The sequence below is a fragment of the Crinia signifera genome, chromosome 7 (assembly GCF_055691185.1).
Source record: "Crinia signifera chromosome 7, ASM5569118v1, whole genome shotgun sequence".
Taxonomy (NCBI): Eukaryota; Metazoa; Chordata; class Amphibia; order Anura; family Myobatrachidae; genus Crinia; species Crinia signifera.
The window spans coordinates 17,028,605-17,042,683 of record NC_139223.1 but is presented as its reverse complement, the minus strand read 5'-3'; the positions used below and the strand labels follow the sequence as shown (position 1 = coordinate 17,042,683).

The window sequence follows — 14,079 nt, the reverse complement described above, 5'->3', positions numbered from 1 at the left end:
CTGATGTCTTACTTACAGGATCCACCAGGATAGAATCTCTCCATAGAGAAACTGTTCTCCTTATATACCTGGCTGGCAGATCCCCCCTGGTGCCACAAAGTCTACTCAGGGGGTGGGCTCAGATATCCCAATGCTGGGTCAGCCAATATAGTGCAGCAGAGGCCCATTGTACATCCTCTGGGGGGGTCTGACCTATTATCTCCCAGGTTACCTAGATACATCTCTTTGTCTGGCAGCTATTTTATCAGTCACTCAGGCATTGTTCTGCTACATTACCAGCAACACCTATCACACCTCCCACAATGGACTAGGGACTGTGATACACATGGTAATTAGCTAGCCCAGCTACCTGGCTCTGCTTTCTGTCCCACACTATGGCAATGACCTGTATCTCTCCAATACTTACAATCCCGCAGTATAGACCTGATAACAGTACATAATAATACACATAACTCACAGGTGCTCTTGTGTATAAACTGGGCCAAGGATTAAAAAGTACATTACACTGTGAGAAACGAGAGGTGAATATGAAGGTTCTCAGTCCAGGTCCATCTCGTTTTGTCACACACCTCCGCCACTTTTTAAACTTGAGCCCAAGTCTTTTCTGCAGACCCTACCGTAGGGTATAGGTTGTCCTCTGTAAGTTGAGCGAACTCCTGCTTGGATGTGCACAGACTCCAGCATTCACATGTGTCCCCATGTTGTGTTCTTGTAGCCGCCAGCACTGACCAGTTCCCCGAACCTCTGCAGGGAGTCTTTGTCTCCTTCTCCAGTAGCTACTCTGAGCCTTACTGTCTGAATGACCTCCCCACTGCCTTTCTATGATTGCCTGGCTATGTCTACACCTTCGCCTGTTCCTATCTGTCCTGGAGTTTGTCATTTCCCCAGTCTGCATCTGCTTATGGACAGACTGCCTGCAGGATTCCTGATGTTCACTAACTCCTACAGGGACTACTGACAGCACACAGCCCTCAATATCCTGCTGTTTATGCAGCCTTCCAACCTCCTGCGTCTGCCTGCCACTGATGTAGCCCTGCTGTACCTTATTCTGGCAGTCTGCACAGTTAGCTACGTAGCGGTCTACATCCCTTGCTAACCCTAGCCACATGAAATGCTGCTTGAGCAGAGCTCGTGTTCTCCGTTTTCCCAAATGCTCTGTACCACCGGTGACATGGGCCTGAACTAGGAACCGACTCTGATATTCATGTGGGACTACCAGCCTGCACCTATTATTCAGACTAGACACCGTATACAGTAATCCATCCACCCAAATACATTCCTCTGGCATCCCTGTCTCATATGCCATGTCTGCTATTGCCCGTATTCCTTCTAGTTCTGGATCTAGTAACTGGGCTTCTCTCATTCTAGACTTATCCTCCTCCCCCATTACTAACCCACCTTCAGGATGGTCTTGGCTACTCACCCTCAGAGGTCCAGAGATGGAGAAAATGGGCTGCTGGCGTCTGGTTGTCACTGGTGTGTAGGGGTAGAAATTCTTCTGCTGCCTTGCACTCTCCTTTCCACAAGCCACAAAATGGCCATTGGCACCTGCCACCCTCACCTCTGGTGCATCACGGTGGTAGTGTTTGTTGTTCTGGGGATTGCTCCTGCCCACAACACCCATGGGTGGTGATTGTTTCAATTGAAATCTCTTCCTGGGACACTCCCGATGGATATGTCCCCAGTGGCCACATCGATGACACTGCTTCCAGACTTGTCCCTGGTGTGATATCTCTGGTCCTCGGTTGCTAGGTCGCATTGGGCCTTCCTTCTGCCCCTTTTCTGACATGTCCTGGGACTGTGGCTTCCACTGGGCCACCCATTCCTGTAGGCTGAGTAAAATCTCAGGCAGCCCTGTTTTTACTGACCCGAGCCCTTTTCTCCAGATCCACTGACCCAGGACTTCCTGCAGCTCTTGGAGAAGCTGACCATAGTCGCAGCTTTTAGTGCGCAATGCTGACTGACCTTTGGTGGGTTTGGTCTGTACAGTAGCTGTGATCTCAGGGAGACTTTCTGGCTGCTCCCGATAAAGCAGTGCCAGCTCTGAGGGTTCCAATCGTGTCTGCTCCTTGGGTAGTGAAGTTGTATAGTAACTCACCCCAGTCTCCTTGGCCGATTCCCTCTCCACCTGTAGGAAGTTATCCTGCCCTTCCTTGATAAAATTCACTTCAGCCCGTTTTGCAAATAACTTGCCCCCATCACTTAGCACAAATATTCGGGGCTGCTCCTGTTCCTCAGCTGATTCCTTGGCCTTCACGATCCCTGAAGCATAACTCCTGACTTGGGCAAATTCCGCCATTGGGTCTTTTGCTATTTTCATCTAGACTGCCTCATCGAGTAGGGAAAGGTCCAGTCTGTGTTGTGCTGTCCCTGCAAGGCTCTTAGACCACAATCGCTTGTGTCCCTCACAGCCTTCCCGGTTCTTGTCAAACCGGACCGAGTGATCCCACTGCTGCCGCCAAATGTGAGGAAACCACCCTTAGCTGGGAAGGTGGTTACCCTTGGTGGGATGCAAATCACTCGGGCAGACAAGACTTTATTAAAAATAAGTCTTTATTATGACAGCACAACAGAAAAGATGGTCACATGGTACAGGATAATTGGTAGCATAGATCCTCCTGCAGCCTCTCGCAGTCAGTGCCCTGATATAGCAATCTCAGTATCCTGCAGCCTTACCACTACCGTTAGCTAGACAACCCTGTGTCCTGGTAGGGTTTCCTCTGATGTCTTACTTACAGGATCCACCAGGATAGAATCTCTCCATAGAGAAACTGTTCTCCTTATATACCTGGCTGGCAGATCCCCCCTGGTGCCACAAAGTCTACTCAGGGGGTGGGCTCAGATATCCCAATGCTGGGTCAGCCAATATAGTGCAGCAGAGGCCCATTGTACATCCCCTGGGGGGGTCTGACCTATTATCTCCCAGGTTACCTAGATACATCTCTTTGTCTGGCAGCTATTTTATCAGTCACTCAGGCATTGTTCTGCTACATTACCAGCAACACCTATCACACCTCCCACAATGGACTAGGGACTGTGATACACATGGTAATTAGCTAGCCCAGCTACCTGGCTCTGCTTTCTGTCCCACACTATGGCAATGACCTGTATCTCTCCAATACTTACAATCCCGCAGTATAGACCTGATAACAGTACATAATAATACACATAACTCACAGGTGCTCTTGTGTATAAACTGGGCCAAGGATTAAAAAGTACATTACACTGTGAGAAACGAGAGGTGAATATGAAGGTTCTCAGTCCAGGTCCATCTCGTTTTGTCACAATGTTTATTATATTTGTGGTAGAAGGGCGTACATATGGCTCTCCATGAACTACGTTGGAATTTGTTACCTAGGTAGAGTATTACCTGAAGTGATGACCCTCACACATGATGAGATGGTGAGCATACACAGAGGTATACCTCCTCCTTACACTCATACCCATTATGATCAAATCCATAAAAGGGATTTAACAATCAAGAAAGAACCCTAGCTTCTGAAATGATACACGAGTCGTTCGGTATCCAACTCCTCATTGCATTAGATATCACCCATACCGCCAGAGGAGTCATAAATTTTAAATATATACAAGCATTAGCCAGCTTGGTAGATAACATCACTGAGATTTATGATGACACTTTTAGATACACTGGGAAGGAATTGCAAGCGTATAAAAGAGAGCTAGTCCAACATCGGATGGTGTTGAACTATCTGACAGCTATGACAGGAGGATATTGTGTCACCCTCTCTACACAGTTTGGGGTGAAATGTTGTACATATATCACCAACAATACTGAAGACCCAGAAGAAATTATCGATCATCGGATGGATGAGATTCTTCAGCTTAAATGGGAATTTAGAAGGGAACATAATATCAGCCTGGCAGAAATAGGTAACAAAGTTAGCGAATGGACCTCCTGGTTGAATCCAATGCACTGGTTCTCCGGTTTAGGAGAATGGGCGCAAGGAATCATCGCTAACATAGGGAAACTCCTTCTCTGTATCGGTGGTGCCATCATAGTCTTTGTGCTATTGTTCAAATGTTTAAAGGTGGTGACCCGGGGAAAGGCAAAACGTACCGAAATCATGAGTGTAAGAACGAGAGATACAGAGGAAGACCAGGGTTTGGTATATGACCCTAGAATCGAAACCACCTCCCTTTAAAGAAACCATATTTGTGAACGTGTATATGTTGTAACCTCCCTTGTTTTTATTTTTATCCCAAAAATTGTACATTATCCTTCGTGACCCTGAGTAGATTGTTCGATAAATGCGGCCCATCGTTTATCCATGATCCTGGATCGGCCAAGAGAAGATGGTTTACTCCCCTTATATGTTTAATTCATGGATCCCAATTTCTCTGTTAGGATTATGAATTTTTGTATTGCTGTGTAAAATGTTTTGTATTGTAACAGTTTTATATTTACTGTTAAAGGGTGGACTGTGGAAGTCGAGTTGCACACACGCCATTTTAGGATAGTATGGCCGCCATTTTGGTTCGCAGAGTTGCGCAAATAAAGTTTCCATACCCGAGTATGTGTGACAAAGTGGACCAGAAGCGCAGCCATACTATCACACATAAATTCATAATAACATACTTACATTAAATAAAATATAGTTAAAGGTTTAGAACGCCACACATAGCTTAGTTAGCATTGCATACATCTATCTGTATAGTGTTTAGTACCGTTCCGCTCCGTCTCTTATGCGCAGTATTTCGGTCATTGCGAATATTTCGCAATAGACACGGCCCGATAGTTATGGACATAATTCCATATTCCCAAGACAGTTTCGGTTGAAAGTATATAACAAAGGAATCTAGATGTAACCGGTTTCTACAGCTGTTTACAATCTCTGACGACGATACTAACAAACAAAGGACTCCTAAAGTTCACTCCCCTGCACCTATTCAAACCAGGTGCCTCAGCTAACCCCCAATCACAGTGGACCTGACATACGATCTCTGACCAATGGGAATGGCCTTTGACCTCCCCTTTCTGACCCTATAAGATAGGCGACCCAGAACAGCCACGGTCACTTCGGCACATCTTTCTTTCCCTGACCTTCAACCGGGCTATAGTTCAACCCTGAACGATAGCGAGCTCTGACCGGACTGCGCTTCGCATATTTGATGAGACGGTAACGGTTGCATTCACGGTATTTATTCTTATTGTATTGTTGGCTGATTGTATCCTGTATCTGTTTCTCTTCCCCTTAGTAGAGCCTAATTATTGTATTCATTGTTAGTCTATTGTATTACCTGTTAAACCTGTATTTTCTATTCCTGTAACCCCCTTTTGTCCATTAGGGACTTAAATACAACCTTTTACGGAGTTCTTATCTCCTTACTTCTATACTGTGGTTTGTGTCTGTTATTCGCACTTAGCGATAAAGGTATATTACGGACACTGTCCTTAAAGGTATAATCGCAGATTAGAGACAAATTACTGCGAAGGAATCTCTTATTAAGGTATTGGTTCTTGGGTGTATAATACACAATAAAGGTACGCTACGCTGCGCTACGCTTTGTTCGCACGTAGTTAGGTATAAAGGGTACGCAGGTTACGGACATAATACGTAACCTACGCTTTTCACTTATTGTTACTTTGGTCATAATTCATCGGCATTAACATGTGTTCTACAGTCTGCGTGTACCAGTACCCCATACACAGCTACAGGTGCGTTATACAGTCTGCGTGTCCCAGTACCCCATACACAGCTACACGTGCCAACACACGGTGTGTTATACAGTCTGCGTGTACCAGTACCCCGCACACAGCTACACGTGCCGGCACATGGTGTGTTATACAGTCTGCGTGTACCAGTACCCCGTATACAGCTACACGTGCCAACACACGGTGTGTTATACAGTCTGCGTGTACCAGTACCCCGTATACAGCTACACGTGCCGGCACATGGTGTGTTATACAGTCTGCGTGTACCAGTACCCCGCACACAGCTACACGTGCCGGCACATGGTGTGTTATACAGTCTGCGTGTACCAGTACCCCGTATACAGCTACACGTGCCAACACACGGTGTGTTATACAGTCTGCGTGTACCAGTACCCCATACACAGCTACACGTGCCGGCACACGGTGTGTTATACAGTCTGCGTGTACCAGTACCCCGCACACAGATACACGTGCCGGCACACGGTGTGTTATACAGTCTGCGTGTACCAGTACCCCGCACACAGCTACACGTGCCGGCACATGGTGTGTTATACAGTCTGCGTGTACCAGTACCCCGTACACAGCTACACGTGCCGGCACATGGTGTGTTATACAGTCTGCGTGTACCAGTACCCCATACACAGCTACAGGTGCCGGCACACGGTGTGTTATACAGTCTGCGTGTACCAGTACCCCGTACACAGCTACACGTGCCGGCACAAGTGTGTTATACAGTCTGCATGTAACAGTTCCCCGTACACAGCTACACGTGCCGGCACACGGTGTGTTATACAGTCTGCGTGTACCAGTACCCCGTACACAGCTACACGTGCAGACACACGGTGTGTTATACAGTCTGCGTGTACCAGTACCCCATACACAGCTACACGTGCAGACACACGGTGTGTTATACAGTCTGCGTGTACCAGTACCCCATACACAGCTACAGGTGCCGGCACACGGTGTGTTATACAGTCTGCGTGTACCAGTACCCCGCACACAGCTACACGTGCCGGCACATGGTGTGTTATACAGTCTGCGTGTACCAGTACCCCGTATACAGCTACACGTGCCGGCACATGGTGTGTTATACAGTCTGCGTGTACCAGTACCCCGCACACAGATACACGTGCCGGCACATGGTGTGTTATACAGTCTGCGTGTACCAGTACCCCGCACACAGCTACACGTGCCGGCACACGGTGCGTTATATAGTCTGCGTGTCCCAGTACCCCGTACACAGCTACAGGTGCCGGCACATGGTGTGTTATACAGTCTGCGTGTCCCAGTACCCCGTACACAGCTACACGTGCCGGCACATGGTGTGTTATAAAGTCTGCGTGTCCCAGTACCCCGCACACACACAGATGCTGGATGTCACTCACCGAGCAGACTCAGAGCGATGTGCGTAGAGAATGACACCACCAGAAAGCTGGCGGCTGCTGTGATAATGCAGAGAGACACCCTGTAACTGAGAGGTGAAAAGAGAGAGCCGTGACTAGGAGAGCAAGGAAGAGTCACACAGATATAGGGTGCTGAGGGGCAGGACAGAATATATCTCACTTGTATGGGATCCGGTGGATGTAGAATGGAGCTGTAAACTTAATAACCAGCGTCGGCAAAATGTCAGCAAGGAGGACTGCCTGTAAGAGACATCCAGAGACAAGAGATTACCCCAAGAGACAGAGACAAGAGATTACGCCAAGAGACAGAGACAAGAGATTACGCCAAGAGACAGTGTCAGAGACATTACAACAAAGAGGAAAGAGAGGACACCAGTATACAAAAAGAGATTACACCGGAACCAAGCAAGACCACAAAACAGGAGACAGAATTTTTCTTGTGTAGACTTTTTGCTACTGTTGACATAGACATGGGCCGTGATCTATACCCGTGTCCAGTGACCCAATACACAGTCATTGTTATGTACTAATCTCCCATCTGATCACTATACATCACTGCACATCCTGCTTCATTGTGTAGCTGTCACATAGAAATAGTGTTCTGCGCCTCATCTGTGCCTCCTCCCAACTCATTCAACGCACAGAGGCGGCCATACAGAACGGTCTCTGTGCTGGTGAGAAGCTCGGGTACGTAACGCGGTGGAGATCTGGTTGCAGTCGTATTTGCTGGAGTTTGTCACATTGTGCTGGGAGGAAGCAAAAAGACATCATGAAATCTGAATATTACACAAACCATAATCAAACAATGCAGGATAAAGAGTACACATGTCCCAATATCAGCTGAGATATAAACAGTCAGAGTTCTGTGGGAGCAATTGATAAAAGCAGGTGCAGCCTATCACTGTCCTGCTGGATCCAGACATATAACACGGTGACCCTCTGTTCCTTATACACCACCAATAGACAAGCACTTATAATGATGTGATCACTGGGCGACGAGTTATCCCTAAGAGCTCGATGGGTCCCTGTCTGACCCAGTGCGGATGCCATTACTGTACTTATATGGGCGACAGGTACACTAAGGGCTATTTCACACGCTCCGGCTGCTGCCGGGCGGCTAAACCCCGCATGGCCAAATGCAGTGCCGCACACAGTATTTGTTAATGGACACGATTGGGTCCATTCACACGGGACGGCCATGGCTCGACCGCCCCGTTGCAGCCAGATCCCACCACTGGAAGGACGGCTACCGGGCTGTGGCCATCCCCACCATTGTAAACTGCTGTGTGCGGCACGGCTTCCTGGCCGTGTGGGGTTTCGCCGCCCGGCAGGAGCCAGAGTGTGTGAAATAACCCTAAGTCCTCAGCATTCAGTTACCAGGATGTGTTCCATTATAAGTAGGCAGATGATACTACAGTATGAATTACACAGGTTGAAATGGGATCCATAGGGCTATTTCACATACACCGGTTTTAACCGGAAGGCAAAAAGCCGGACACACTTTGTCCAGCTTTTTGCCTGACAGTTGTTCCTTTCACATGCACCGGCTCTGTGTAAATTTGTGGTTGGAAACTAAAGTGACGTCAGTTTGGTGGCGGTGGAGAGCTAAAACCGCACACCTAATGACCAGTGTGTGTGACAGGCCCCCATTGCCCTCAGCAAACACTGACCTGTGAGGACGGGACAGCCGTCCTCTGCAGTGGTATGATCCGGCTGCTACCCGGCGGGCACGCTGCGACCTTCCCGTATAAAAGGACAGATTGCTGTAAATTATTCTAAGTGGGGACCGCACGGTTTCTGGCAGGAGTCGGAGCGAGTGAAACTGCCCATACAGAGGACTGTCGGACAGGATACTGGCAATCAGAATACTGACACCGGCATCTAGCAGGGGTCCAATAAGTAAACTCAACCCTTCCTCTGCTGGTGGGCGGCGGTGTAGCGGGCAGTAGCAGGGCTGGCAGGCAGCGGTAGTCATCGGCGGGTCCTGATTGGCTGTGAGAGCTCTCAGCCAATCGGAGGCTTTACATTCAGGCGGCCACAGCGCTCTCAGCCAATCAGAGGGCCACCCAGTGTTTTGAAATGTTTTACATATTTTGCTGCCCACAATCCCTCCTGCTCCGGTACACGGACACCCATCCTCCTGCCAACTGCCGATCACATTTCGAACGATCGCATGTGGTTAAAAACACAAAATATTTATCGACACAACATTCAACCAGTGAGTACACGCATAGCGTCACTTGACACATGCGATTTGTCGCGGTGAGTTATGGAAGTCGCATTCCATACCCACATGTGTATGTGCGCCATATGTCACCCACTAGGGATTAAACGTAACACACACACACCCTGGTCTAATGCTAACATACTGAATATGATTTCTTATGCTGATTGCCTGTTACCGATACCAGAAATGACAGATGTCTCTGAAAGGAACACTCACACTTGTGGTCTGATTGGTCTCTGTGCGCAGGATGTCATGCGCCGCGCTCAGCATCACCACGTAGGCAAAGTTATTGCACAGCCCCAGGAACCTGAGAGACAGAAAATAAATAGGACAGTGACGCGAGACTGCGCAACAGACAGCGCGACCTGTGTTCTAAGTCTGAATATAATTATCAGAACAATTATTATTATAATTACTGTTTGTTTATATAGCACTAACAATTATAGGGTCATTAATGTATTAGACTGCTAAGTGAGTGAGAGCTGCACTGTGTAATGAGAGAGACAGCCGTGAGACAGTCGGGACTGCTTACCAAAATGCTGACAAGTTCCTCCAGTGGGAGCGGTCCTGCACCTGGGAGGAGGGGGCTGATGGGCCATCTCTAGGATCTTCTGTAACACAGGATGACAAAGATGAACACTTCAGCTGCTGCAGAACCTCTTCAGAGAACAACATCCAATTCACAGGAGGCCATGCAGTGGTTACGGGTTTAATCTTCCCTGTAGGTGAAGTGTGGCCCGCTTTAGGAATACAAATCCCAGCACAGCCTAGAAGGTCTAGCAGCCTATGTCTGGCAGTTCATGCTGGAACCTGTAGTTCAACAACAGCATATGCCTGGCAGAGGAGTCTGTGTCCGACACAGTAGTTCCACAAGAGGCCATGGTTATAATTGCATGCTGGGACTTGTAGTTCTACAACAGCATATGCCTTGAAGACAGCTTCACAACAGCCTGTTGGCAAGACATGCTGCTACTTGTAGTCCCACAACAGCCTGTAGGTGACTGAGGCCTGTAGGTTTACAGTACCAAAAGGTCATGGTGGGAAATGTCCCACCTTAGTATGTGGCCAGCAGAATATTTTGGGTGTTGTAATTCCACCTATGGATGACAGTGCATGCTGGGAACAGTAGTTCTCCGTTACTGTTAGCAGTGAATGCTGTGACCTGTGTCTCTCCATCAGCATATGCTGGGACCTGTAGTTCCACAGCAGACTATGACTGCATAAGCTGTGACCTCCAGTTCTCCAGCAGCTTGCAGTGCATGCTGCTATCTGTAGTTCCGTAACCTGTGGTTGGCAACGCAATCCAGGCCTTTTAATTCCACATCAGTGCATGGCATGATTATGGGCACGCTGGGATCTACAGCTGGCAGTGCATGCTGGGACCTGTAGTCCCCCAGCAGCATAGCTGGCTAGGTGCTGTAGTGCACCACCACTGGAGATCCACATTCCAGCACCTGTGCCCCTTCTAACCTTCCCATTCAGAGTCAGAGCTGCCGCCACTATTGATCCTTCTCCTCTCCATGTCAGCTCTCTCCAGCTCCAGGATAATATACACTACTTCCTGGTGCCAGCACTTCCTGGTCTGCAGCCACGCCCCTGCATGGTTACTGTTACTATGGGCAAGAAGCCTTAAAGTAACAGTCACCCAGTAACAACCTCTTCTCTAGCGAGATTGCAATGGGTATCTGGTCAGCAGATCAATACCGTGTGTTCGACATGTCAGTGGTCGATGCAACATATGGTCGACATGGGGTTTTTACTTCATTATTTAACTTTTTTTTTTACTCAGATTTTACTATGACGAAGGCAGGCGGTACAGTAACTGGGGGTCCTATTAACACCAAATAAAATAAGAAAAACATTTTAACGTGGCAACGATTTTCATGTCGACCTTTTGATTGTGTCGACTTTTTGACTATGTCGACCTTCTCCATGTCGATCATTTCGGTAGTAGTCCCTGATTTTATAGGCAGTCACAGGTATTAGTACTGTGAATGGGGGATTATTCTGGTTCACTCGCAAAGGCACAATCACTCTCTAATGGACAAAACCACGTGCGCTGCAGGTGGGGCAGATGTAACATGTGCAGAGAGAATTAGATTTGGGTGTTTTATTGTTTCTGGCTGCTTCATTCTTATACTGCAATATAGATCTCACTTTGAAGTAAAACCCCACCCAAATCTAACTCTCTCTGCACATGTTACATCTGCCCCACCTGCACTGCACATGGTTTTGTCCATTAGAGAGTGATTGTGCCTTTCCGAGTGAACCAGAATAACCCCCAATGTCCCTGTTTATTCAATGTCACATACATTGCATGCGAACATGACGCCCAGGAACATCCTGGGCGGCTCAAGATCCCGCAGTGTATGGGGGCCTTACGGCTTCTCAGCACCCTGAACAAACCTACTGACACCCCTCCCCAAACCCCAGCTCCACAGCCATCGCCTGCATTGTGTACAACACGGATTTCTTCCTCATAGACCTTCATTATGTAATTGGGAGACTCGGTGTAGCCCCCTCCAGATCCCAGCGCCCTAGGCAGCTGCCTACTGGTAGCGCCGTCCCTGACACGTGCTGAGTTCTATCCTATCTCTCACTGCAAGGAGTACAGAACACAGCACCAGCAGCAGCAGGACAGAACTGCTTCCCCTTGGTCAGTATAGGACATTGCAGGCCCAGGGGGGAGCTGAAACCACAACACCACATCCTGCTGCCGCTGTTGCAATTCATCATTGTAGGTGAACAAGACAACAACTTCTGTGAGCAGCATGTTTGGTGGGCCATAAGATCGTCCCCTCCTCGTTACCAGGGAAAAGAAGTGATAGTGAAGACGTCTGTTTGTTATTTATTATATATTACACTCAGATAGTAACAGGAATGCACCATGTGCGCATGTCTCCCAAAATAACGGAGTTAACATTTTTCGGTACTTGTGTAGTTTCACGGCGGCAGTTACGTAGTCAGCGTCAGTCTCCATGTCAGCATCAGCGTCGTATAGTCAGCATAGTCAGCTTGTGTCTGCGGCTGTGTGTACGTTCGCGCCTAACTGGAGCTTATGCAGTTAGCGTAGTCAGTCAGCGTTACGCAGTTATTAGCGTAGTAAGTCAGCGTTACGCAGTTATTAGCGTAGTCAGTCAGCGTTGTGTCACCACATATTACATTGTGTGGGAACCATTGACCATTTTTAACCTGCCTGACATGACAGGTGTGAATGTGTTCCTGAAACACCCCCACTATCCACGTCAGCCCGAAGCGTGGCCCTCGCAGCGAGCCCTGCGAGAAGACGCGGTACGCGCCCTCCCGACCTGTTCATACCCCCACTATCCATGTCCTCGTGGAGTTCATTTAAAAAAGTGCCCAAAGCGTGGCGAGCGCAGCGAGCCCCGTGAGGGGACGCGGATTACATGTATTCCGCGTCCACGTGCGGTGCTCACTGCGCTTGCCATGCTTCGGGCTCGTTTTCCACTGCGCTCGCCACACTTTATAAAAACAAGTCCACGCCGTCGTGGATAGTGGGGGTATGAACCGGTAGGAAGGACATGTACCGCGTCCGCTCGCCACGCTTCGGGCTGGCGTGGATAGTGGGGGTTTGAAATGGAGGCATTTGCCAGTATGTAACATGGAGCACTGGCAAATGCGTCCTGTATTGTGCATGAGACGCACTTGCTACTGCACCCCCCCTTTGTGCATGAGATGCATGCGCTACCGAACCCCTAACCCTGTCCGTCTCCCTGAAACGGGCACGGGCAGGGTTGCCGTACACTGACGAACGAATTACTGAAACGCACTTGCGTATGAGACGCTCGTGCGTCTCAGGCAGATGGAACGCCTCTGTGCCGGTGCCAGCATGATCCGTCAGCGCAGGGGATCTGGCGGTTACTGGAGCTGTATGAGAAGCGCTCACTAGGCTTGCTAGGGGCGTCGGGGACAGAGCTGCAGCTCGCGGGGACAGTACGGTGACTACGCGGCCTGACTACGCAGGACTGCCGCGGAGTCACTACACTGACTACGCTAGGCAGCTGTTGGCCTACGTTGACAGCGTAGCGTAAGATGGCGCCGTGAAACTACCCATTTTTCACTCCTTCAATGCGCCAAAGATGCGTGGCCTTGTGAGAAGAACATTACTCTGGTGGTTTGCCCGGCACTCACGGAGACGCCGGCAGTCCCCAGGCTCCCCCACTCTATGAAAAGCTGTGTACAGCAGTGTGAGAGGAATCGTTCAATACGATGGTAACTGACCATCGCATCAAAATAATTAGATATAATTTTTTTATTAATATGATTTGCGCATGCACAAAAATCAGCAGGACTGGGGGCGGGATCATTGCAACATGGGAGGGACCATTGCAACACCAACCATGACGGCAAACATGACAATGCCGCCATCAAATGGTAAAACACTGCCATAGCATCAAAAACATTGATGGTTGCAAACCATCGCGATACTATGTCCATCACTAATCTAGGGCATGTGAACTTGAGACCATGCTCCCAAATATCGGGTGGCCCTCCCAGCCTGCCAGAAAGATGGGCAAGTCTCCCGCATCCTCACTGGACCCCTTGTATCTCACTTGGCCACTAAGACAAATACCGGAATTTGTGGCGTTTCGGGAGAGGGTGAGGCTATCGTGATGATAATCATGTCATTTTGTGTCATTTTAGCTCCGCATCCTTTCTGTAGAACTGGGAATAGCAGCATTTGGTTGGCATGGGGGGCCGGGCATGATGGCGTGAAACTTTATCCCAGACATGAAGATAAAGTAGGTATT

General features: G+C 48.7%; 1 protein-coding gene across 1 annotated transcript in view; it reads right to left on the bottom strand.

The window, feature by feature from the left end:
• CLN3 (CLN3 lysosomal/endosomal transmembrane protein, battenin) overlaps positions 1-10,911 on the bottom strand; it is a 29,717-nt gene extending 18,806 nt beyond the window's left edge. Inside the window, exons 1-6 of the mRNA XM_083152477.1 lie at positions 10,778-10,911; positions 9,840-9,918; positions 9,524-9,614; positions 7,772-7,826; positions 7,241-7,316; positions 7,063-7,148 (exon numbers count right to left, since the gene is read on the bottom strand). Of these exons, the coding sequence (XP_083008603.1) occupies positions 7,063-7,148; positions 7,241-7,316; positions 7,772-7,826; positions 9,524-9,614; positions 9,840-9,918; positions 10,778-10,829 (439 nt within the window). The 5' untranslated portion in view covers positions 10,830-10,911. The remainder of the gene's footprint in view (positions 1-7,062; positions 7,149-7,240; positions 7,317-7,771; positions 7,827-9,523; positions 9,615-9,839; positions 9,919-10,777) is intronic.
• Between the last annotated feature and the right edge of the window lie 3,168 nt (positions 10,912-14,079).